The sequence below is a fragment of the Mandrillus leucophaeus genome, unplaced genomic scaffold (assembly GCF_000951045.1).
Source record: "Mandrillus leucophaeus isolate KB7577 unplaced genomic scaffold, Mleu.le_1.0 Scaffold402, whole genome shotgun sequence".
Classification (NCBI taxonomy): Eukaryota; Metazoa; Chordata; class Mammalia; order Primates; family Cercopithecidae; genus Mandrillus; species Mandrillus leucophaeus.
The window spans coordinates 954782-980633 of record NW_012104277.1 but is presented as its reverse complement, the minus strand read 5'-3'; the positions used below and the strand labels follow the sequence as shown (position 1 = coordinate 980633).

The window sequence follows — 25852 nt, the reverse complement described above, 5'->3', positions numbered from 1 at the left end:
CGTCCTGGCAGTAGTCCCGGAGCTAAGAGGGACCACCAATTTTACTAATAAGGAAACTGGGGCCTGGAAAGTTGGCAAAATCTGTCCAAGTTTATGGGTCTAGGTCCCTGCTTTCCCAAGAGTGACCTGAAGCCATAGAGCCAGTGGCTTCATGGCCTCATCCTCAGCAGCCCCTGTGAGCTACCCAAGACCCCAGAGTCCTCCCACATCACACAAGGCCTGGGGCACCCCCAGAGATTTTCTTAGACAGTCTTAATGTCAATACCGTGTTTTCTTGTCTAACCAGGTTACCTTAAAAATGTGTGTACCCTTAACCCCAGGTATTTTCATTCTAAAATATAACTTCAAGAAATAACGTATTAATAACTTCAGGAAATAATAAGTCAGGAGCACAAAAATATGCAACAAGGGTAGTCATTGCAACTTTATTATTAGAGCAAAACTCTGCAAAGTATCCAAACACTCAAAATACTGCAATTTGCTTTATAAATCATAGTCTATCCATACAATGGGATGTGGTGATTTAAAATAATGATGTGTACAATTATTGACATAGAAAGAAATTTAGCCATTTATTTAATGAAAACAAGCACATTTGTAAAACAGTATCTAGAAGACAAAGGATCCAGTTTCTTCAACGTAACAGTGGCATGTAAACCAAAATGTAGGAGGAACTATAATAAAGAGGCTTAAGAAAGAACAAAAAATTTAAAAAAACGCTTAATATATCAACCACATGCAATATGTTTAAATCCTGATTCCAGAAAAGCAAGTGTAAAAAAGTACAGTTTTGGCTGGGCATGGTGGCTCATGCCTGTAATCTCAGTGCTTTGGGAAACCGAGGCAGGAAGATTGCTTGAGGCCAGGAGTTCAAGAACACGCTGGGCCACAGTGAGACCTTTTTAAATTTTTTTCTCTACAAAAAGTAGCCAGGCATGGTGGCGCATGCCTATAATCCCAGCTACTCCGGAGGCTGAGACAGGAGGATCACTTGAACCCAGGAGTCTGATATTGCAGCGAGCGCTGATCAAGACCCTGTCTTTGGGGAAAAAAAAAAAAAAGTAATTTTTTCTGTTTTTTTAGATTAGGGAAAATACAGCATGGGTTGATTGGGTATTAGCTATTATGAAATTATTATTAGTTTTATCGGGTATAGTAATGGGAATTATTTAATAATTGTGATTTTTTTTAGTCCTCATCTGTTACGAGTAAAATGAAAAAAGTAAAGTGCACTCCCTTAATGTTTACAAATGCATGTACATGTTTTATATATATAGATTCATGGAAAGGGGCTGCAGGAAGCCCAGGAATTCATTCCTACCACCACCACAACCCACTAAGTGCTCAATCAATACTGATTGTCTCAGTGAATCAGTCCCGGAACCAAGCATGTGAATTCCCCACAAGCTCCGTGACCTTAGAAGCTCCAGCAGCCTCTATGTGCTTTGCCACCAGTGCCTGGCACTTGATTCAGGCTTTCAGTCAACACTGAGGACCCCACCCAGTCAGCAACACCAGTGCTAGTGAGTGAAGAGGTGTCAGGGCGGAGAGCTGGGAAGAACCCTTCAGGCAACCTGGAGGGTAGAAAGCAGCAGACTGCTCCACGGACCCTAACCGAGAAAGGGGACATGTTGGCTCCAGCAATTCCCTCTTGCAGGCCACCTCTGGCTACCGCAGATGCTGGTGTGAAGTCACCTCTGCACTCAGGCACTGGTTCTCTGACATCTTCCCCACCCAGTCTCCCTGGTGTAGCACAGTCCCGCCTCCTCCCTCCTGGCTCCTAGTGTGTGTGCAGGAGACCTGTTGGGGAGTTGGTAGAGCCAGAGATTAGGAGAAGGGGAGGCAAATAGGATTTACGGGATATTTGCCTTTCCTAAGAACTGTCCTCTGCTCATGATGTCAACCTAGGTTCAAGGTACGGAGGCCAAATAACAGGGAAGCAACGCTGACTATTAGCAGCCAGCTGTGACAGAGGCTGGGTGTGGCTACAGGCGGTGGGGCCTGGTCAGGGTCATCTCTGGGTGGCCTCCTCCACACACTGACTTCTACCTAGGGCTCAGGGAGGAGAAGGATGAAGGGACAGCAGTGAAATGGCTTCGCAAGAAGTGCATAGTCTGCAGGAAGTGCCTCCAAGACACCAGCAGACATTCTCTGGTAGAGCCTCTGCCCCTCACTCCCAGCTTCTTTCTCCTCTTAAAGCTCTGGCTGAAGCAGACACAGAGCTCCTTCCCTGGGCACCTGAAAGTGGGCACAGGGTGTGAGGATGTTCCCACCGAGATTGCTGAGTGCATCTTCTCATCAGTAGGAGCTGCTTGGTGGGGGTGGTGCCATGGGGGCATCCTCTGTCCCCTAGGACTGGACCCCTCTGGCCTATGAGAGGCAGCATGTTGTAAACGATTTGATGCCAGGATTCCTGGGTTCTGTCTAATTCTGGGCCATTGACTAACCCACTGTGTGATCTGCCAAGTCACTTCCACAATCTGAGCCTCAATTTCCACCCTTGTTAGCCGAAGGGTTGTGTTAAGACAATCTGAAGGTCTCCTCTGGCATTTATATCTTCTTTATCTACAAAATGATTGTGTATGTGACTTGTTGTGAGGATTAGACGTAATTCATGTCAATGAAATTATATTTGGTACAGAAAATATGTCACCTTCAAAAATCCTGGGATCCTTTCCTCCGGGAAATGGGTAACATAAGTCCATTGCCCACTAAACAGCAGCATGAGTCAGATGCCACTAACAATATTTATTACCCAAAGCAATCTGACAGATTCGGGCACAAGGTCATGGCTTTCCCACGTTACAAGAAAATCAGAACCTCTTCAAACTCACCCTCCACCCACAGTCGAAGTAAGGGATTAAAGGCTACAGCTCAAGCTATGTCATGGCTACTATCTCCTCATTCTTGATGAATAATCTCCAAGTCACAAGTGGGCATGATGCGATTTGGATCCAAATCTTACCAGAAAAAAAAAAAACCCACCATTAAAATAAGACAAGTTCATAGAAATCATTTCAACAGAAAGATATCAAGAGCCTTTACTGGCAATGAGAAGAGGAAAGATTTTCTGTTTATAATAACCAGAAAGAAATGGAATTGTCTAATAATCATCAGTTGAGTATGAGCCTAGTAGGGGATGCTAATCTTCCGGGCTGGGGAAGTCTTGTGAGCTAACCAGACCCTCCTGGTCTCTGGTGAGGTCAACTGGTAGCAGTTTCCTGGTTGCCTAGTAACAAGGGACCGTGTTTAGGGGTGGGGTGGGGTGAGGTATGTTGGGGAGGGGGGCCTTCACTTGGCAAGTGAAATAACACAATTCTCAGGAGTTGAAAAAGAGGCAATCTTCAAACAGTGCTGAGAAGTCCTCTTACTTTTTCCACATTAGGGGAATGCAAGCTGGTTTAACCTCACATGACACTTCCTTTTTTGTTTGTTTTTTTCATTTGATTGGTTTGAAAATTATCCTGGATCCAGGAAGGTGATGCCTTTTCTTGTTCTCCTTTTATCATCAAACCAAACAGCCAATGTGTCTCTAGAGACACTGCATTCTAAACTGAATGTGCTGACAAGCCTTCATCCCAGACCCTGAGTGGCAGGTTTTCATGAAAATCAGCTTCTGGGCCAGTTAAGTCTTCATGAAGTTATCTTTTCATAACTCAGCCCTCATTCCCCTCCGGGTCAGTAGCAGTGGAACCAGGAAACCCACGGGCCAGATTTCCTTACTCAATGAAGGCACTCCAGGAAGAGTTCCCGGCACCTGCCTGCCAAACTCCGCTCTGCTTGCTGGACTTTGCTCAGCATGAACAGGCCACTCTGGCTACAAGTTCCCCCAAACCATCCCAGATTGTATCTTTAAGGCACACTAATTCCTCTGCGTAAGGACTTCTGTTCATGATGAGTTATATTAATTATTCTTAACATTCAAAAGAGAAAGTTCTGCATGAAAGCCCACCCCTGTCCAGCCATTGTGCCCTGAGATCCCGATACTGTGCGGATGAGGGCAAAGCCAATAAACATCAGGGATTCTGGTCATTGGGATCACACTTGAGCATGATTTTCAACCCCAATCCCTTTTTAAATGTTTCAAAGGCTTCCAGAGCTTTCTCCAGAGGAAATCTATGGGTGACGAGGGGTTTTATGTTCACAGACTTGGACGCAAGCATCGAAATCGCCACTGGCCACCTGTAAAAGAGCACGAGCATTATATTCAACCTTCAAGAGGAAAGAGCCAGGTGCCCAAAACTACCAAGTACTATATCAGCTTGGCCATATTATTGATAGCACTGCGGTTCGGCAAAGCCAATTTTACAGGCCAACAACCGAGGAAAGGACCTTATGGCTTACGATTCAGGGGTACAGAGCCTATTTCCAATTTCCCCCACCCCCTCACTCTGCCATGTCTGCCATGGAGCCTAGAATTCCTGTGGCACGAAGGAACAAGGCACATGGTGGAAGCCACTGGGAAAAGGCAGAGAAGCCGTGGGGAGGCAGCCCAGGACAATCCAGTCACACCCACTAACAGCTCAGCTTACTGGAAAGCTGGTGCCCTGATGAGGGCATGGAGTTGCAGCCTCTAAAGCTAGGAGTAAGGGACACTGCCGCAGAGTGGGGTCCCAGCCAGAAGGTCCCAGCCGGGGAGAGGGTGGAGCTGCGGAACACCGGTGGGGCAAACTAAGACCCTTTCGCTCCCTAGGGTGGGCCCTAGGGCTCAGAAATGGGAGCCACAGGACTTGATTTCTACCTTCTGTCCTTTCTCTTCTTCTTCCCTTTAAAGGGAGAAAATGGAGATCTGGCAACTTAAGAAAATGGCGGGGGGGGGGAAAAAGGGGCCTGGCGGGGATAAACAGCAGACACCCAGTAAGAGCATGCTTCAAAATCCCCTCCTTCCTTCCCTCCATTCATTCTTCTGTCCTTCCCATTCTTTAACTGGGAATGAGTGTTCTCTCTTTGGATCCCTGTTATATCACACAGCTATCAGTGTGGCCAGGGAGTGCCCCCCATGAGCAAACAGGCAGAGACTCATGGGCCCAGAGGCTGAGTGGGGCCTGCCCTGGTCTTGCTGGAGGCTGGGCATCCTGGCTCACCCACAGCATACTCACGTGTTGCAGTATCGAAACACGCCCTTGATATCCACCTCCCGGATGGCTGCATGCAGTAGGGGTATGGTGGTCATCTCAGAGCCCAGCCCCACAAGCACCAGGGTCCCACCAGAGCGAGTGGCCTGGAAAAGGAGGTACAAACAAGAAAGCTCAGAAGATAAGAAATACTGACTTCCCACTTACAATAACGTAGTATCATCACACAAGTATCTTCTGGTTGCATCAGCTGAGCATCTCAAAATTCCAGAGAATGTGATTCTTGTACAGTGCTGAACTGCTCAACCTGCCAACCAAACTTAACAGAGTGGCAGAGTAAACACTGTTTCCTTTAAACCTTCTGAAAAAAATACACTTAACCCACGGAGAACCAGGCACAGTGGGAACGTCTTCCAAAGCTTTACAGATTCGGGACCCAATATTGGCTTCAGCCAGCTCCACAGTCTAAGCACCCGTTCCTCCCGCAGAGCGCCCTCCACAGGCAGTGCTTTCATCAGAGCTGGAAGGAACCGCTGGCCCTCTAAGCTCACCGGTGCTGAGAAAACTATAAACACGAGACAGATGAGTCACTTATATTCTGTGGTTAAAAAAGGCTTTATAGGTGCGTGCAGGCTGGCGGTTAGAAATCGTTTTGTTCCAGAGATGTTTTCCTCAACAGTATGAGCCATAATGGGTTTTGTCTTTCCTTGAATGTTTATCTGCCTTATCAGTTGCCCACTTGGAGTGGGCAATTTCACAGGTGGCTGCGAAATTTCTCCTGAAAATTTCCCCAGAACTCCCTGTGAGTGCCGTGCTTGTTCCAGAGCTTTCTGGGGATCACTGTGCTCAGTGTGGTGAGAGACAGAACAATGGACAATTCAGTCATGCTGGCTGTTCATTATAGTCAGTAGCAAGCATTTATTGGGACCATTCTAGGTGCTAAACAGTGGAACTAGAGAAAGGCACACGCCACAGCCTCCGCTTCTGAGATGATGGATACACCATGGAGAGAGGCCTGCGGTGCTGTGAGCAAGAGGTGAACTCAGGGTGTGAGTGGTGTGGGAGTGACTCCTGGGGCTGCCGCTTCAGCCCTCTCAGCCCATTTTCTAGGGAAACTACTTCCTCATCAGCACTTCCTCTCTACCTGGTGATGAGGAGGAACACCAATTGGCCATCCCAAGCTGCCAAGATGCCAGCAGTTTGCTGACCCCAGGTCAAGGAATGCTGGAACCACCTGGACACTGTCCTGTAGGTATGGCATCTGCACCAAGGATATGACATCAATTCTACCCCAAGGCATCTGCCGCGTCTCATCACAAACACTATCCAGTCAGAACCTGGCAGGACCGCGATGCTCAGATATGTCCGTATTTGGTGCAGCCGCCTAGCCTGCTCATTGGCGGGGAGGCCTATAGCATTCTACAGCACCTGTCATGCATGACAGTCCCACTCCCTACATCAAGAGAGACACTGCTGCAGGTCCGGTGAGGCCCATGGGTCACATTCACCTCCATGCTGCTTCAGGTAGCCTGGCAACCAGGCCGCCACCATCAACAGCTGGAAATGCCAACTGTTCCAAATGCTCTAAGGACCAGGCACAAGAGGAAGGAGAGACACGTCCTTGAAGTCGCCCAGCTTATACTGCCTCTCTGTGGGGTGGAGGTCACTGACTTGCCAACAACTTGAAGACAGTAGACACGACTTACTCATGTCTTAGCCCTCAAAGTGCCCAGCACAAAGCCTGGCACATGGCAGGTACCCAAGACATACCATGGGTAGATCAGTCACACACAGACCCATTGTTCCTCTCTGAGTTTCAGCGTCTTTTTGCCCCTTCCCCCATGGCGACCACTGCCTGTGACAGTGAAGCAGAGGGCTGGCCGACTCCAGCTGAAACTCAGGACAGTGCCAAGGTGGCACCCGCTCCTCCCTCTCCCCCACTGCTTCCTCAGCTCCTAAGGCCACAGGCAACTTAGTAGAAGGAGGTCTAGGCAGCTCTGCTACTCAGCTTGGTGAGTCAGCCTTCCCTAGAATGTCTCGTGTGATGCGAAGTGCCCTCGTGCATGAATCAGCTGGACTCAGAAGGAAGGAAGAAGCCCACGCTACCGTGGAGAAGCAGTCTGGGAGGCAGGGATGGGAGTCCCCTGTGGTGACAGCTGCCTGCGACCCTCCCCAGCCCTGGCCCTGTCCCCCGACCCTAGCATGGTTGTTTGTCCCCTCCTTCCCTTCCTCTCCTAAGCAGCAGGGCAACTCAGGCACTGGGGCCTGGCAGGGCTGGGCCTGGGCCTGACTCGGCTTGCCTCAAACCAAAAATCCCTCAACATAAAACGGTAACTGATTTTCAGCGTTATTGTGCAGATTAGGCATCATGGTTATAAAGTACAGCAGAGAAGCTGGCATGCAGTAGGGCTTGGAACCTGGAAGTTATTCTCTTTCCCCTCTTTTCCTCGTACTTTGATCTGTCAATGCCACTCCCTCCCACCACCTCCAACTTCCTGCCAACTTCCCATAAGTGGTTGGTGGGTCCCTGAGGGGCGAGTCAGGCATTGGCAGCTTATCTGTTCCTAAGTCTTGGAGACAAAACAAGCAGTAGACACCTGTGAACCTGGAAAATAACCTCGCCTTCATGACTAACTGAATGCCTGTCACTTTATATCAATGACTAAAAGATTGCAGTTTTCCTCAATAAAATAAGACGGGGATTTCCCACATACAATTAAGGCATCATTCCCTGTTTATCTTCTTGATCTTTTTACCAAAACTACTGCACTTTTATGATCACGGATATGATCACGAAGCCAACCCCAACCCCAAAGTGTGTGTCCTTAACCTTTTTCAAGGCCCATGTATAGCTGTTATCTTGTGTGAACCTCAGATGGCCCAATGAGGATGTAAGGCAAGTTCAAGTACAATCTCCACACTGGAGATAAGAAAACAGAGATAACAAAAGATGAATCAATTTGGCTTGGGGCTCACACAGCAAGCTGGTAAAGAAGCTTCACTCCCTACTTCTATCTCCTTCACTCCCCTATGCTGATTCCCCAAAGCTGCCCTCAGCCCACTCACGTAGATGCCCGCCTGGATGGAGGCCTCTGCCCCCGTGCACTCGATGGTGACTTCCGGCTTGCACCCCAGCAGACCTTCTACTTTACTGGCGATTTCCTGAGGACTTTCCTTGGAGATCTGGAGGACTAAATCAGCCCCAATCTCCTTGGCTTTGGACAACCGGGGAGCAGACAGGTCTGAAGGTAAAGAAAAAGAAAAAAATTATTTCAAACAGAGAAATCTGATGACTCATTAGGAAGAAAAGAAAATGGAGGTGTAAGATCTGATGGCAGCAAAGCTCTGGTGCAATGGGTGGTACTGTTGAGCCCAACGCATCCTCTTCACACCAAGCTTGTCCAACCCGCAGCCTGCATGCAGCTCCGGATGGCTTTGAATATGGCCCAATGCAAATCTGTAAACTCTCTTAAAATAGTATGAGATTAAAAGAAATTTTTTTAAAAGTTCATCAGCTATCGTTAGTGTTAGTATATTTTATGTGTGGCCCACGACAATTCTTCCAATGTGGCCCAATGAAGTCAAAAGATTGGACACCCCTGCTCTATACCCTCATACACTCCCATGTCCACCACACAGCTACACAAACACACCCACACATACACACACTGTCACACAAACTCTCTCTCTCTAATAGCTTCTCCTAACACAAAACACACTCGCACACTCTTCTATATCTCCACAATCCATATGACACTACACACTCACCCCCTCCACACCGTCACAGATAACCTCTCCTCACACATACACATACAGTAGGCCCAGCTGTTTCCCCATCAAGGAGACTGAAAGAGAACAAAGCCTTACCAGTCACCACTACTTGAGCTGCTCCCATTGCCTTGGCCACGAGCAAAGAGACCACCCCGATTGGCCCTAAACAAAGCAGAAGACGGAAGATGTTTGTGAAATATTAAACATCTGCTCTCCCACTTGTCCAGGCCATGGACAGGAACCGTATCTTTTGTGTGTCTCTAGCATCTACCCCAGTGCCTGGCATGATAAGACCTTACCGGCTATTTGTTGAATGCAGAAGTGAATGAATCCATGAAGAATTATTCTCTACATAAAACACGCTCCTAGTGCCGGGTTCTATTTAATCCTCTCAAACCTCAGAGCTAAAAACTTCCCACTTACTCCTGGGCACTAGTGGAGACAATCTCAAAGAACCACAGGATTCAAGGAAACACAAGGTTATTCAGAATATAAGAACTCTTGGAAGATCTGGACTTGTTTTCCTGTTCTTTCTTTGCCCCAACCTTCGTGAGAACCCATCACACCTCCCCTAGAGAGAGACATATTCTTTTTAGGTGTCCTCTGAGGACCACCTGGAGAGGGTCCTTAAGTGAGCTGGCTCCCTGGGTTGGCCCAGGTGCCCAGATAGCCCCAGGATACTCAGGTATGCAAGGATTTTCCTGAGATACCTGCTTCCCCATAGAATCTGCATGCTAAGTGACACTGTGGTTTTAATATAAAAATCAGACCCCCAGAATGAAAGCAATGCAGAATATCTCTGGGGATTTACTTTTTGTACACACCCCCTGAGAACAATTTTGTGAACTCCCTCGGAAAACAAAACACTGAAAAATAATACCTGAAATGTCCAACAAAGCAAGATTAAAAAACTATACCACTATTAAAAATTATGCCATAACTCTTTATCTATGGACACGGAAAAATGTTCATAGTAGATTGAATTTTTTTTTTTTTTTTTTTTTTTGAGACAGTGTCTTGCTCTGTCGCCCAGGCTGGAGTGCAGTGGTGCAATCTCAGCTCACTGCAACCTCCGCCTCCCGGGTTCAAGCGATTCTCCTGCCTCAGCCTCCTGAGTAGTGGAGATTACAGGCACCCGCCACCATGCCTGGCTAATTTTTGTATTTAGTAGAGACGAGGTTTCACTATGTTGACCAGGCTGGTCTCACCCTGACCTCAGGTGATCTGCCTGCCTCAGCCTCCCAAAGTGCTAGGATTACAGGAGTGAGCCACCGTGCCCAGCCTGATTTTTTAAAAAGAGTAGGTGAAGGAAGCGTATTTAGCATGGTCTCAGAAAAAAGCTAACTAACTAAAAGATTCTATACCCAAATATTAATAGTGGATCTCTTGGGCTAATCGGTGACGGGCTTACAGGTGAATTTCTCTATGTGTGTGTTGGGGGCAAGGCATGCATGTATGTGGTATGTGTGACATATTTTCCTTTTCTATGGTAAAAAGGTACCGGATCCATGCAGATTTTTATAAGAATCTGTCACCTGAGTCCTGCAGTCTGCTAGCCCATTGTGGCAAGTCTATTCTACATCCATCACCCCTCTTAGGAAACCCTGTGATCACTTATTTGGCCTGCCAAAGAAAATCACAAACAAGTATGAGGAACCCCAGATCACACCCACAAGGAGTGTGAGCGTGCTGTCTGGGTCACCAGCAGTTAGAAGCCTAGAATGATTCGGTCTGAGGCTGCTCGGGCCTGTTCCAGATGGCTGGAAACAGGGGATGAGGGAAGGCAGCTAGCTACAACCCTACTGCAGGCAGAGTGCTGGCTCCCAGTGGTGTGGGAGCAAACCACTGCTCACTCCTCCCACTGGCCGGTAGCGGGGTCTACCTTATTCATAGATGGGACTAGGCCATCACTTTGCTGGTATAATTAGAAAGTTCCAAGAGTTGTCCTTCCCTTTACTATCAAAAATATTTCTCTAAGGTGGAGGTTGCAGTGAGCCAAGATTGCATTGCTGTACTCCAACCTGGGCAACAGAGTGAGACTCTGTCTCAAGAAAAAAAAAAAATTTCCCTAGTTTCCCATCAAGGGTTCAAAAATAATCACCAGATTAATTCCTTTTTTTTTTTTTTTTTTTTTTTGAGACTGAGTCTCGCTCTGTTGCCCAGGCTGGAGTGCAGTGGCACGATCTTGGCTCACTGCAACCTCTGCTTTCCAGGTTCAAGTGATTCTCCTGTCTCAGCTTCCCAAGTAGCTGGGACTACATGGTGCGCACCATCACGCCTGGCTAATTTTTGTGTTTTTAGTAAGGATGAGGTTTCATCATGTTGGCCAGGCTGGTCTTGAACTTTTGGCCTCAAGTGATCCACCTGTCTCAGCCTTCGAAAGTGCTGGGGTTATAGGCATGAGCCACTGAGCCTGGCCCAGATTCATTCTTTTTGTTTGTTTGTTTTGATATGGGGTCTTGTTTTTTTTGAGACAGGGTCTTCTTCTGTCACCCAGACTGGAGTTCAGGGGCACAATCATGGCTCACTGCACCCTTGACCTCGAAGGTTCAAGTGATCCTCCCACCTCAGCCTTCTGAGTTGCTGGGACTACAGGCACACACTACCACACCGGCTAATTTTTGTATTTTTTTGTAGAGATGGGGTTTCACCATGTTGCCCAGACTGGTCTCGAATTCCTGGGCTCAAGTGATCCACCCGCTTTGGTCTCCCAAAGTGCTGGGACTATAGGCGGGAGCCACCGTGCCCAGCCAATTCATTCTTTAAATGAACGAAAGGGCTATGTTGCTTAGGACATATAACCCTAGTTAATATCATGTCTGCAGATACTCATTTGTTTAGCAAAGTGCTAGTCACTGAGGGAACGGGACACTGCAATCCTCCCTTACCCAGAAGGATTCTAGAACAAATCTCAAGCCTTGGAGGGGGAATGAGATGGGCGGAGAGGTCCCCGCATTCCCAGTCAATGAACCCGCAGCAGGGTGGCTTCTGTTTCTTACCAGCTCCACACACAAGGACCCTGTGTCCCAGGGTAACTCCACCTCTCCTGCAGGCATGGATCCCCACAGAAAGTGGCTCAATCAGGGCGCCTTCCTCAAAGGTGACGTTGTCGGGAAGCCTGAGGAATCATTTGACATACAGAAATCCTCTGAGTTAACGACAGTGCTAACAATAGTATTATATATGCCCAACGTTACTGTAATAACAACCATAGCTAACACTCATCCAGCATTTATTTATGTGCAGAGCAATGTGCTAAGCAATTTATATACATTAACTCATGTAAAGCCCTGGAATAGTTCTGTGGTAGGTACTATCATTCCCATTTTACAGATGAGGAAACAGGCTTGGTGGGTTAAATGACTGCCCCAGTGGTCCAAAGCTAGTGAGGGGCCCAAAGGGCTCAAATTAGAAGCCAGATATGTTCTGATCCCAGAACCTATGCCACAGTGTCCCCATGTGAAGAAGCCAACATGGTTTTCTTTGGAGAAATCAATTCAGTGAAATGAACACATTACATTTCCTTTAATGTGCTATCCAAGGTAAGGCACGGTGGTTATCATTAATAAATGAAAAGTTTACTTAACAAGGAGTTAACATGGCCACGTTCCAGCATCTCGTCTGCTTCTCAAACTTACAGCCTTTTTAGTTTCATGTTAGCAAACAATCCTGACTATCACCAGTTTTGCAGAACAGTGATTTAGCAATGGGCATCACTCTGATAGCCACCCCCCATATTATACATTCCAGAGGAACCACATCTGAGGACAGCAGCTGCCCGGCTCACCCAGGGCCAGTTAAGAGGAAAAAAGGGCCTGTTCCACACAGCTGATTAAATGCTGTGTCACCTTCACTCTGGGTTCTAGGTTTTCACTTCCACTGGCATCTTGACCCTCTCAATAATACCGCTGATGATGATAGCAAGTATTTGCATAAAGCTTTACAGATTAGGAAGCATGCTCATTCATCACCTCATTTAATCCTCATGGTAACCATGTTAGGCAGGTAGGGCAGGCTTTTTTAAAAAACCTTTATTTTACTGAAGAGGAAACTGAAACTCACTGACATTAAGAGACTTGCCAAGGGTATGAAGCTAGGGAATGGAAGGCCAGACTTAACCAAGGTGTCCTGATTCCACATCCTCTGCCTGTCCCATATCAGCTGCCTACTGGTATGAGCAGCTGTGTAGCTAATATTAATATCCAATTTCTGCTAGTTCCTCACTGCCCAGGATTTACCCAGCACCCCAAATCTCCACACACAGGAACATGAAAACCCTCGAGTTCCAGAAAGAAATAAATGTGGCAGCCAAACCATGTGCTCATCCCCATGATCCTCTCAACACTGTCCCCAATCTTCAACAGAATAACTCAGAGTCCTCCTATCACTGTCCCTGATCCTTGACAGAACTACTCACCAGGCCTTTGGAGGCCCAGCTGCCGCCCACCACCCCTTTATCCCTTCCGCTCGGCTTCTTCCCCATCACTTTCCCTACTCCAATCCACTCTCCTGCTCTGACTGCGGTCACACTCCTTCTACTCCCCCTAGAAGCATCCCTTCTATATAATGGGAAAAAGTTTAAAATGAAATAGTGAAGATTCCTAAACTCTCTCAGGGACTCCACAGGCTCCCAGATACGCCTGCCCTTCCACATCTGGGCTTCCTGAAGAACTCATAAGGGCTCTATGCAGAGGGTGGACTGCATGGAAGCTACATCGAGGAGAGATGGGATTGGGGAAGGTGATGAGGGAAGACTGTTATCAGGAAGAATACTCTACTGATTAAGCAGACGCTGCCTCATCCGCCTGCACCCAACACAGCCAACCGTGTTGGAAAGCTATCTGGTGTGGAGGCAGAAGCATGCACAAGGAGTCCTGGAGGCCAGCCCCGCTGCCACTGACCTTGGGAAAACCACTGACTCCACCCTCTCCAATCTTGTCCAGTGGGGGTTGATGGAGAACAAGGATGAGAAGACTCCAAGCTTCCTCCTAGCCCCAACCTTTCATGACTTTGTAAACACCAGAGAGTGATGAGGCAACTTGGTAGTTTTTACAATGGGGTTCAGGGAACAGGCCAAATTGGGTAATAGATGATTAAGAAGCCAAGGAGGAAGCAGGAAAATAGAAAGAAAATAGGTAGGTACACAAATAAAGAGGCTGTGGTAGTATGGGAATCCTAAAAAGACATCAGAGAGGAGGGCTTGGGTAGGGAGGAACTGGGGACACAGGCAGAAAGCACCCTGGGAGGAGAAGAAAGGCAGGGGCTATATGACTCCCCAGAGACCTTCCTCAGCACCCCCACTGCCACTGCCAACCAGAGCCCCATCATTCCCTATAAACCACCAGCGCAAGGCTTTCTTTCATGTCTACTCCTGCACCTCCATCCCCAGACCACTAGGCCATGAGTATGGCATAGCTTGGCACCATTTACTGAGCACCTACTATGGGCCAGACCTCATGCTGGAGACTTGATATGCCTTTCTCATTGGATCTCATCAGTAATTCTTCGAGGGAGGTACCATTACTATCTCTATTTCACAGGCAAGGATATCGAGGTTACAAAATTTAAGTGACTTGCCCAAGGTCACACAGTTGTAACTGGCAGAGACCAGTGGGCTTCACCACTATGCTCTTCTGCCTTCCATGAAACTTTCGTTTGGTGTCTTGACTTGGAAAGGGCCCCAGAAAGATGGGTTCATTCAGGAACCACCTGCTGAAAGGTGGACTCTGCACAGGTAACCTGCTTACTTCTAGAGCAGGTTCAGGTGTTGACTTAAACCCATCACAAGGTCTCTGGCCTGTGACTCCTCTCAAGGCTCCCAGTAGGCTCCCAGACTGTTCCTGTGACTGGCACCTGGCCTCCATCGGACAAGCCCCATCCTGGCTGAAAACCACCACTGGGGCCAGGCTGGGGTGGCAGGAGAACGCAACTGAGTTGGGTCAGGGGGAAAGCGGCACTTTGGCACCTTAGAGCTCCATGGCTGGGGCCATGGGGGGCCATGAAGAAAGGCAAGCACTTTGCTTCCTCCAGACTCAACTTCACAATTTCAGGGGTGAGAATTGGAGTAGGGTAGGGGAGTGGGCACAGGGCAGGAGCTTGAGACTCACAGAGACCCCAGTTTGACTCTTGGTTCTGCTGCGTGCCCAAGTCAATGAGCTTCCTTCTGCCTTGGTTAACAACGGTGCCCATCTCACCATTATTCTTGTGGAGATTAAATAAATTAAAGCATGCAAAGCACTTATTAGCACAAGGGCAGGCCCATAGTAATAATAATTATGACTCTCCATGCATCACCTTATTTAATATTTTGGTGATTAAATGAAACTGAAGCAGAGAAAAGTTAAATCATTTCTCCAAATTCGCTTGCTAGGAGGGAGTAGATCCAGGATCCCAGAGCTCAAGCCCTGGCAGCACACCACGGCACCTCAGGAAATGTCAGCTCTTGCTGTCATGGTGTGTTGTTGTTATTGTCGAGGTCATTGTTGTTTTTTTTTTTTTTTTGAGACGGAGTCTTGCTCTGTCGCCCAGACTGGAGTGCAGTGGCGCGATCTCAGCTCACTGCAACCTCCACCTCCCGGGTTCACACCATTCTCCTGCCTCAGCCTCCCAAGTAGCTGGGACTACAGGCGCCCGCCACCATGCCCGGCTAATTTTTTGTATTTTTTTTTGGTAGAGACGGGGTTTCACCATGTTAGCCAGGATGGTCTCGATCTCCTGATCTCGCGATTCGCCTGCCTCGGCCTCCCAAAGTGCTGGGATTACAGGCGTGAGCCACCACGCCCAGCCGAGGTCATCGTTGTTATGAACTTTCTGGTGGTTGCAGTGGAAACTAATAACAGAGGATGAACCACAGGAATTCTCTCCAGGATGTCTGCAGAGGGTGAGTGATTTTCAGCAGTATTTTTCTATTGTTGCTGTAAGTAAGGGAAACAAACTAAAAGACTAAAACCAAGCACTGTGAGTCAGTCTTATTCCTAGGGAGGCTACCCTGTCTCAACGCCACCAAGAAGAGTAGCCTGCCCAGGTGATGCCGCATGTTTGGAATTCTGAGCTGAAAAGAATAAAGAAATAACCACAGGAAACAGCACCAAGCTAATGAAGGGAAAGAGGTCCCAGGTGACCCAGTGGGACTGTGAACACTCACTTGTAACAAAAGGCTGCATTGTGCTTGTAGAACCGGCAGAGGTTTCCGTCATCGGGGGGTGTGGCACAGAAGAAGATGGAAGGTGACAGATTGTATCGGCCAGACTTGCAAAATTCATCATTTTCTCGGGGAACACCAGGCTCGATGGCAACACGATCACCTGGAGAGGAAAACAAAGATGGCACCCTGCCCGAAGGTGGGAGCAGTCTGCCCCCTCTTTGGTCTGGTTCTTTGTTTTCCAACCTTTGAAAACAGCAGAAGCAGAGATGTTATGAAGGCTTGCCTGCTCATGGGCAGACGCCAGATGCGAGAATCTAGCTTAATGAGCCCCCTCCTCCCTGGGGACCCGGAGTGTCCTAGGCAAGTAAGGAAACTTGGGATGAAGCACAGACTCACTCTGGGGGAAAAGGACCGCCCCCTCCTCCACAGTTCAGTGTGGCCTGCCCTTTTTCCAACTCCTGCAACAAGCCAAGCCACCCCTCTACCTCCACAGCCACTTCCCAGCTAAGGCAAGCCAAGTATAGTTCCCGTCTCACACTGCTGCAAAAGCGGTAGCTCATACATGGAGTTTGCAGGCATTTTTTCTTCATCTGTCTGGAAGATAGGGAGCAAAGCCTTTACAAAGACAAGAGCTGTAATTACAGCATGTTTTATGTCCAGTCTGGTTGTTTTTAGACAATAACTAGGAGTCAACTGATTCCTGGTAGTAGAACCGCAACGGCCAATGACCTGCAGAGCCCTCATACAGTGGAGAGTAATAGTTGAGGCTTCTGAACAGCCAGTTCTGTTATACTTCTATTCTATGCCCCACCATACCTGCTTGGAAACTCAGCCTGAGAACTGCTCTCTAATTTTTTTTTTCTATCTTTTTATTATGAAGAATTTCAAACACACAGCAAAATTCAAAGAATTGCATAGTGAACACCTGGATAGCCTCCTCCTACATTCTTCGAGGAACATCTAGCTATGTTCACTTTATCACATATCTATCTACCCCTCCGTCTCATCTCTGTCTCTCCTTCCATCAATCCATCTTCTTTTCCGATTCATTTCAAAGCAGGCTGCAGACATCACCCTTAAATGCTTCAGCCTGCATATCATTAACTAGAGTTCAGTATTTGTTCATGGTTCTTTTTTAAAGTTATCACCTAGGAATGCAAACCCCTTTTAAGATACAGAACACTACCACTACCTCAGAAATCTTATTCCTCTGTGTCCCTTCCCTGTCAATCCCCACCCCCATCCCCAGAGGATGTTTTGATTTCTTTTTGTTTTGATTATTTTTTTGTACCAGAGTAGTATTGCCTGTTCTGGCACATCACAAAAATGGGATCATACAGTAGATACTCTTTTGAATCTTGCTTCTTTCAGTTAGCATAATGCTTTTCAGATTGATCTATGTTGTTGTGGTATTAACTGTCTGGATAGGTGCGGTGGCTCATGCCTATAATCTCATAATCACAGTACTTGGGAGGTCAAGGCAGGAGGATCACTTGAACCCAGGAGTTCAAGACCAACCTGGGCAACATAGAAAGACTTCATCTTTACAAAAAAAAATTTTTTTTAATTAGCTGAGCATGGTGATGTGTGCCTGTGGTCCCAGCTACTTGGGAGGCTGAGGCGGGAGAATCACTTGAGCCCAGGAAGTTGAGGCTGCAGAGAGACGTGATCACACCACTGCATTCCCACCTGGGTGATACAGCAACACTGCCTCAAAAACAAATGACAGTTTGTTCCTTTTCATGGCTGAATAGTGTTCCAATGTAAGAGTATACTATAGTCAGTATCACCATTCTCTTATTGATGGAAAAAACCTGGTTGTTTCCAGTTTTCCTGTTGTTGGTTTTTTGGTTTCTCTGTGTGTGTATGTTTCTTTGGTTTTTTGTTTGTTTGTTTTTTGAGACAGAATCTCACTCTGTCATCCAGGTTGGAGTACAGTGGTGCAATCACTACTCACTGTAGCCTCGACCTCCCCAAGTTCAGGTGATCCTCCTGCCTCAGCCTCCCAAGCGAGGGAGGAGAAAGAAAAAAAGCAGGCAGACAGTTAGGGCAGGTCCTCGGTGAAATTCCTTCAAACAAAAGAACAGTCTGGAAAAAAATCAAGCTGCAGGCACATAGAGAGCAGCTTGGAAAAATCAAGCTACAGGCACAGATAAGGAAGTGAGGCCCAACATAGAAACGCCTTGGTTCTCTGTGTAATCAGGGGACTCCCAGGAAAAAGTTTCCTCCCTTTTTTGGGCATGTACACAGTGGGCTCCGTGAGAACTTGCATGGGGCGGGGTGGGGGCTTGCCTAAAACATGCCCGTAGTTGCTCAGGCAAGAGAAGCTGCACCCTGTGCTTGCCTAAGACATGCTCACAGCTGCACAAATAAGGGAAGATACACAGGTAGCCACACAGATAAGGTAAGTTACACAGCACCTGCACAGATAAGGGAAGTTTCTTATAAAAACCTTCGTATTTAACTGTAAAACAACAACCCTATTTCAGGTCGATCCCCTGCTCTGCTGCTGAGAGCTTTCCTCTTTCACTTCTTAAACTTTCACTGCAACCTCACCCTTGGTGTCCATGCTCCTTAATTTTCTTAGTCATGAGACAAAGAACTCTGGATAACACCTTAGACAAGGAGACTGCTACAATGACCCTAGACTGCTCCACCCGTAGGGGGTCATCTGGGATATGTCGGAAGGGTGAGTAGGAACAACCCTCTAATATTTTACTTTCTGTGGTTTCTTATCCACGGTTTTTTTTTTTTCCTCTCAAAATCAAACAAATACCAGGCCTCTGTTGGTCAGTTAAGAGTGGTTAGTGCAGCCACCAGATCTGTAAGACTCAGAGGACAGGCTTGCTGGAGAGGACTCTGTCAATCCCCCATTGCCCTCGGGTGTTGGGAATGTCAGCTGAGTTCCAATCCAGTTTCCATTCATGGAAGACCTAGCCATCGCATGGGGTTGGAAGGAGGTCCTGGGACAACTGAAGGTTTCTGGCTGAGGCTACACCTCAGTGTTATCTGAAGGCTCCTGAACTAACTCCAGTCCCTGACAGCCCATCATGGTGTTGGTGCCAGGACTTCCAGTCTTTCCTATCGCATTTTCTTCCATTCTCTCCTTTGTGGCTATCATGTCTCCTATCCCTTCTTTGTATGCTATGCTGAAGGTATTTTTACAACCTGGGAATATAATTTTGTTGGATAGAGTCAGCCAGTGCCTTAGTAACCAGGAATGTAACTCAAATTGCTGTTTTTGTGATTTCCTAGAAACAGGGAGAATTCAAGATTTTAGTCTAAATTTTCACCTAGTAAGGACTTTTTTGTCCCCCAGTGATAGGTATTCATGGCACTGTATGGGAGGATATTTCACCCTCAGTGAATACCCGCCTCTCCATTTGGTTTTTTTTTTCCTCCATGTAAAAACCCAGTACTGTCCAATGAATCTTCTTTCCTTCCTTCCTTCCTTCCTTCCTTCCTTCCTTCCTTCCTTCCTTCCTTCCTTCCTTCCTTCCTTTCTCTCCTTTATTTCCTTCCTTTCTCTTTCTTTCTTTCTTTTCTTTTCTTTTTTTTTTTTTGATGGAGTCTTGCTCTGTCGCCCAGGCTGGAGTGCAGTGGCACAATCTGGGCTCACTGCAAGCTCCGCCTCCCATGCCATTCTCCTGCCTCAGCCTCCCAAGTAGCTGGAACTACAGGTACCTGCCACCACACCTGGCTAATTTTTGTATTTTTAGTAGAGACAGGGTTTTACCATGTTGACCAGGATGGTCTCCATCTCCTGACCTCGTGATCTGTCCACCTCGGCCTCCCAAAGTGCTGGGATTACAGGCATGAGCCAATGCACCCAGCCAAGTCTTTTTTTCTATTCATAAAAATTTTATTCCACTTAGATTAATTTAATACACATGTTCTTAATAATTATGCTTGGATTGTTCATAAAAATTTCATAAGACATTAAACGAAGCTAGCCATCATCTCAAGTTGTTTCTCTGTTAACTATTTTACAGCACATGCATGTTAGGCAGGTATCAAAAAAAAAAAAAAATCACAAAAGCAAAAAACCTAAAAATCACAAAAGCAAAAAACCTAAAAAAAGGTTAAATACATGGGTTTTTGTTCTACTGCTGTGCTTGATATACATAAGTAATGAATATCAGCCAATTCAGTTTTACTGCATCTTTACTTTTACATTTGTTCTTTGGTTGCCTAAAACATTTAAATACAAATACAATGAGCGTAGCAAAAATAATGAAAGCTAACAGCAGGTAACTGTACAAATAATGGAACGTGAACCGTTTCTGCCCTTACCCAGAGTAAGATGGGTTACGATTGTCTACAGGAAAACTTCTGCAGCTGTAGTCAAAGCTGTGCACATTGAGATTGAGTATTCCACAGATATACCTGGTTTAACATGTGGGATCCATGGGATAACTGTTTCTATCACAGCCTTGCAAGTGCTCCAAACCTTAAAGTACCCACAATTACTACACCTGTGACTGGAACCAATGATCCCTTTAATTCTCCACTAGGACAAACCAATATGTAGGCAGTTTTCTTTGCTTAGATATGGAAGCAGTTTTAGCACTGGCCCTTGTGAAGCCTCAATGTACCAAAAGTACTGTGTCAAACATTTATAAGTTGTATAAAAATTCCACATCCCCATATTGGCCACCTCAAGATGAAAATAGGTAAATCCCTAAATGTTAACTGGCTCTACTCCCCTACTATTAAACATAAAAACCACCTGGGAAATACAGAAATTCAAATAGAAGTAACATAAACCTGTCATAAATCGTAAATAAAAACTATTTGTGGGACAGCACAGATGACAAACGGTCTACTGTGTAAATTTTAGGAAGCAGACAAAAGTTGGAAGGCTGGTTAATTTTCCCCTCCTTCTCCTGCTTCAGCTTCGTCTCCTTGGGTATCCGATGTCCACAACGTCAAGTTGTCTCTCAGTAAATGCATTATTAGCATGCTGTCTTTGTATGACTCTTCACTTAATGTATCAAGTTCAGCAATGGCTTCATCAAAAGCTGTCTTTGCAAGACAGCAGGCTTTCTCTGGGGAGTTGAGAATCTTATAATAGAACACAGAGAAGTTAAGGGCCAGATCCAGTCTGATAGGATGTGTTGGTTGCATTTCCTTTTTGCTGGTTTCAAAGGCTTCTTGGTATGCTTGTTGTGACGGATCCACAATCCCTTACTTGTCGTCATCAGTGGCAACCTCAGTCAAGTAACGGTAGTAATCTCCTTTCATTTTCAAATAGAAGACTTTGCTCTCTGCTTGTGAAGCATTGGGGATCAAGAACTTCTCCAAAAGAGATAGTATCTCTTAGCTCTGTCTCAATTTTCTCTCTGTATTCTCGAGCCATCTGCTATTTTTTCTCAGCACCTTCTGTCTTTTGTTCAATATTTGAGAGGACCGTCCAAGATGACCTGCGGGTTCCTACAACATTTTTACAAGCAACTGAGAGAAGATTCCTCTCCTCACTGGATAATTCAGCTCTTTGCTCAGTTACAGACTTCATGCAGGCTGCCATGTCATCATATTGCTCAGCCTGCTCGGCCAGCTTGGCCTTCTGAACCAGCTCATTTTAATCTATGACTGGATGTTCAGTGTCTGGAGTGGGTGGTGGTGGTGGACGGACAGGGGCTCAGCAGTCTCTGGGTGGCGAGGGCAGCAGTGGCAAGGCTGAGACTCTGTCTGCCCAATGAATTTGAATAGTTCCTCTACGTGACAATTTTCTTCTGCTAGGAGGCATACTGTGGGGGTAGACTATCAAACCCGAAAACCTCACTTTCTAACCTCTGCCTGGAAAAAATTTAGAGTCAGAGTTTTCACCTAACATTTCAGTCCCTACCATGCCACCTAGTGAAGTGAGATTTTTCTCTGTGGGGGTCACTATTGGCCCTTTGTCCAAGGCCTCTAGTTCCCCAATTTCTCTCCCTCCTACATCCCTCTATTAGGGACCAGGCTCCATGCCCCATCTGCAAACAGCAAAATTTCACCTTCAACAGTCAAAAAGAAGCCACCCTTGAGAGACAACTGTTAGCCTCAGTGCTGTCCCCATCATAGGGAGAACAGCCATTCAATCCTTATGTTTGAGGCACCTGTTCTGCATCCAGCTACATTGGAATCTCTGGCTAACAGACAATCAGTCCTTCAAATATCAGGCTTTCCTGCTAGAAGGATCTACAGTCCACTTAAAAACCTGTCCCTGCCTAAACCCAGCCACTTTCCTCCCAGAGGAAATTAGAGACTACTGAAAATAGATTTACGTGCAAGGTGTGTAAGGGAAGTAAAATGTGTTTTGGTAAAAGATTATAAGAAGGCGTGGAAATGTAAATTTTGCCTAGAAATAAAGGATTGTTTTGAATTAGGTTAAGATAAAGCTGAAGGTTTGAGTGAGTTGTGGAAGGATTATAAAAATAATCTTACAGCAGAGCGCGGTGGCTCATGCCTGTAATCCCAGCACTTTGGAAGGTCAAGGCGGGAGGATCACCAGGTCAGGAGATCAAGGCCATCCTGGCTAACACGGTGAAACCCTATCCCTACTAAAAATACAAAAAAATTAGGCGGGTGTGGTGGTGGGCGCCTGTAGTCCCAGCTACTGGGAGGCTGAGGCAGGAGAATGGTGTGAACCCAGGAGGCGGAGCTTGCAGCGAGCCAAGATAGCGACACTGCACTCCAGCCTGGGCAACAGAGTGAGACTCCACCTCAAAAAAAAAAAAATCTTGCAAAGGAAAATCTGTGTGTGAATATATTGACTAAATCCAAAAGGATATTCTATGTTTTTTTTTATGTAAATTGAGCATTGAAATAAAAGCACAACAAGGCTTTCTTAAGGCACTGATCTGCTTTTTAACAAAATTTTGTAGAGGGTTATAAAAGCTTTACAAGAATCTCACCTCATGATCAAACTGGGTAAGATTTGATAGAATTATCTCTAAGGTTTCATTAAAAAAATTGGGTTTGACATTAATAGTAGACACCCTTGGTGTCCACGCTTCTTAATTTTCCTGGTCATGAGACAAAGAACTCTGGATAACACGTCAGACAATGAGATTGCTATATTGACCCTAGATTGCTTTACAAGTAACTGGGACTATAGGTGTATGCCACCTTGCCTGGGTGATTTTGTTTTTGTTTTTGCAGAGACAAGGTTTTTCCATGTTGCCCAGGTTGGTCTCAAACTCCTGGGCTCAAGCAATCCTCCTGCTTTGGCCTCCCAAAGTGCTGGGATTACAGGTGTAAGCCACCACGTCCATCCCTAGTTGTTTTTCATGACTATCTTGCCTCCTCATCAAGGATGGGAATGCCTCAGGATTAGTTAGTCTTCTGCTCCATATTTATTTTTCCATAGTGTCTAGTGTTGTGCTAGACAAATTTTTATTGCTAAACATAGAATTTGTGAATTGGGAGAAAACAAACCATGGGACACAAATGTCATTAGTATCTAGAAGGGCATTACTTATCGGGAAAAATTTCCCTGGAATGTGACAAGTAAAAGCTGTTGGTTAAAGACAGTAGCACTTTTCTGTTGTAAAGAAAGGGAGAGAGGTAGGAATAATTGAGGACAAATAGTTATCCCGAGGTTTTGGGATGGTTTAGATGGTTCATCTTCAGGCAGGTACCCAGCCCTATGTAGGGGAACTCCAAATACGCTGTCAATATAGCAATGGCCTCCAAGTTTGCAGAAAACAGAAAGCAGACTTACAGGGGATTTTAATATCACAGGTATTGCTACACATCAAAGTTACAATTGGATTTAAACTCCATCTGAATTTGGGGAGTGACCCATACCAGTGAATCAGAGACCAGACTAGAAACCCTGGTAGACCCTCCTGCCTGAGCCCAGGACAAGCTGGAGACCAACACGGCTGAATGCCAGTGAGGCAGGAAGCCATGTGGCAGGAGCCCAGGAAAGGACCCACAGGCCTTATCCTGCCTCAGTACCTGGTTATTCAGGAAAAGTCGGACGGACAGACTCCACTGGGAAGAGGTGCTTAAACCTACCACACAGAATAGAGTTTACTAATAATGGTGGGATCCAGTTCTGCCATTTACCAAATGCCCATTGTGTGCCAGGTATCAGGAAAGGCGCATCACAAAATCTCCCTTCCCTCACCATAAACCAACAAGATGGTGTTATCTCTGCTTTAGCGATGAGGAAACAGAAGCTCAGGTGCTCACACAGTGATAAGCTGTGGAGACTTGACTGTTCGCTCACCTCTGTATGAGTGCTCGGGCCCTCCGGAGCCTGAAGAGGATGTTAGAACCTTGTGAGGCCTACTGAGGCCATGGAAGGTCTGGCCTTTATTCAGCAGGGACATGATAAGCTATTTTTCCTAAGTCTTTTTGTGTTGAAAGTACTCACAGAACAGTGTAGAGTCCTGGTACATAGTTAGTGCTCATTAAAATAAGTGGTGAAGGCTGGGCTGAAGGTAGTGCGTCATCTTAATTGATTGTTCACAGTCAGTTACAGATAATACTCCTTGTTCTACTCTTTCCTCGCTTCTCACTACTGCACTTGACTAGTCTAGTCTTAAAAAACATAGGAATGCTTCCATGCCTTAGAGTTATTGACTCATATGTATGTTTATCTATTTGTTTGTTTGTTTATTTATTTATTTATTTGAGACAGAGTCTTGCTCTGTCGCCCAAGCTGGAGTGCAGTGGCATGATCTCAGCTCACTGAAACCTCCACTTCCCGAGTTCACAAAATTCTCCTGCCCCAGCCTCCTGAATAGCTGGGATTACAGATGCACACCACCACGTCTGGCTAATTTTTGTATTTTTAGTAGAGATGGGGTTTCACCATGTTGGCCAGGCTGATCTTGAACTCCTGACCTCAAGTGATCCGCCCACATTGGCCTCCCAAAGTGCTAGGATTATAGGCATGCACTACTGTGCCCGGCTGACTTATATGTTTAAATTCTGTAAATGAACATTAGGAAATATTTGATGAGTTGTGGTCTTCTTTCTAGATTTGTTGATTAGAATTTTAAGTCAAAGTTAACATATGAAAGACTTTAAATCCAAATTTTGTATCCTAAGAAAAGAAAAGGACCCACAGAAATCCTTATGAGCACCAAAATCTGTCTATATTTTGCTGGCACAGTGGTTTATGCCTATGTGATCCCAGCACTCTGGAAGGCCAAGGAGGGCTGATCACCTGAGGTCAGGAGTTTGAGACCAGCTTGGCAAACATAGTGAAACCCAGTCTCTATTAAAAATACAAAAATTAGCCAGGCGCGGTGGTGTGTGCCTGTAATCCTGGCTACTCAGGAGGCTAAGGCACAAGAATCACTTAACCCTGGGAGGCAGAGGTTGCAGTGAGCCGAGATGGCGCCACTACACTCCAGCCTGGACGACAGACTGAGACTTTGTCTCAAAAAAATAAAATGTCTGTATTTGTCTCTTCCTTCTATCTCCTCTGACTCCCTCTACTTTCTTTCCTGTACAGTTAACTTTCTGCAAATTATGCCTATGCCATTAAGGATGAATTCTTCCACCTAGCCTTCAAGATCCTCTATAATCAGGTGGAGTTTTCATACTATTCAGTTTTACCTTCTAATTATGATTATATTATGATAACATGACATTTCACAGTTTTACAGTGCTTCATTTTATTTTATTTTTTGAGACAGGGTTTTGCTTTGTCACCCAAGTTGGAGTGCAGTGGTGCAATCACGGCTCACTGCAAACTCAACCTCCGGGGGTTAAGTGATCCCTCTGTCTCAGCCACCCGAGTAGCTGGAACTACAGGTGCGCACGACCACACCCAGCTAATTTTATTTTTCACAGAGACAGGGTCAACCTCTGTTGCTCATGCTGGTCTCAAACTCCTGAGCTCAAGCAATCCTTCTGCCTC

General features: G+C 46.2%; 1 protein-coding gene across 1 annotated transcript in view; it reads right to left on the bottom strand.

Annotated features, from left to right (window-relative positions):
* Positions 1 to 2728: 2728 nt before the first annotated feature.
* SORD (sorbitol dehydrogenase) overlaps positions 2729 to 25852 on the bottom strand; it is a 44513-nt gene continuing 21389 nt past the window's right edge. Inside the window, exons 4-9 of the mRNA XM_011992094.1 lie at positions 15991 to 16150; positions 11846 to 11964; positions 8943 to 9008; positions 8142 to 8317; positions 5100 to 5221; positions 2729 to 4182 (exon numbers count right to left, since the gene is read on the bottom strand). Coding sequence (XP_011847484.1) covers positions 4017 to 4182; positions 5100 to 5221; positions 8142 to 8317; positions 8943 to 9008; positions 11846 to 11964; positions 15991 to 16150 — 809 coding nt within the window. The 3' untranslated portion in view covers positions 2729 to 4016. The remainder of the gene's footprint in view (positions 4183 to 5099; positions 5222 to 8141; positions 8318 to 8942; positions 9009 to 11845; positions 11965 to 15990; positions 16151 to 25852) is intronic.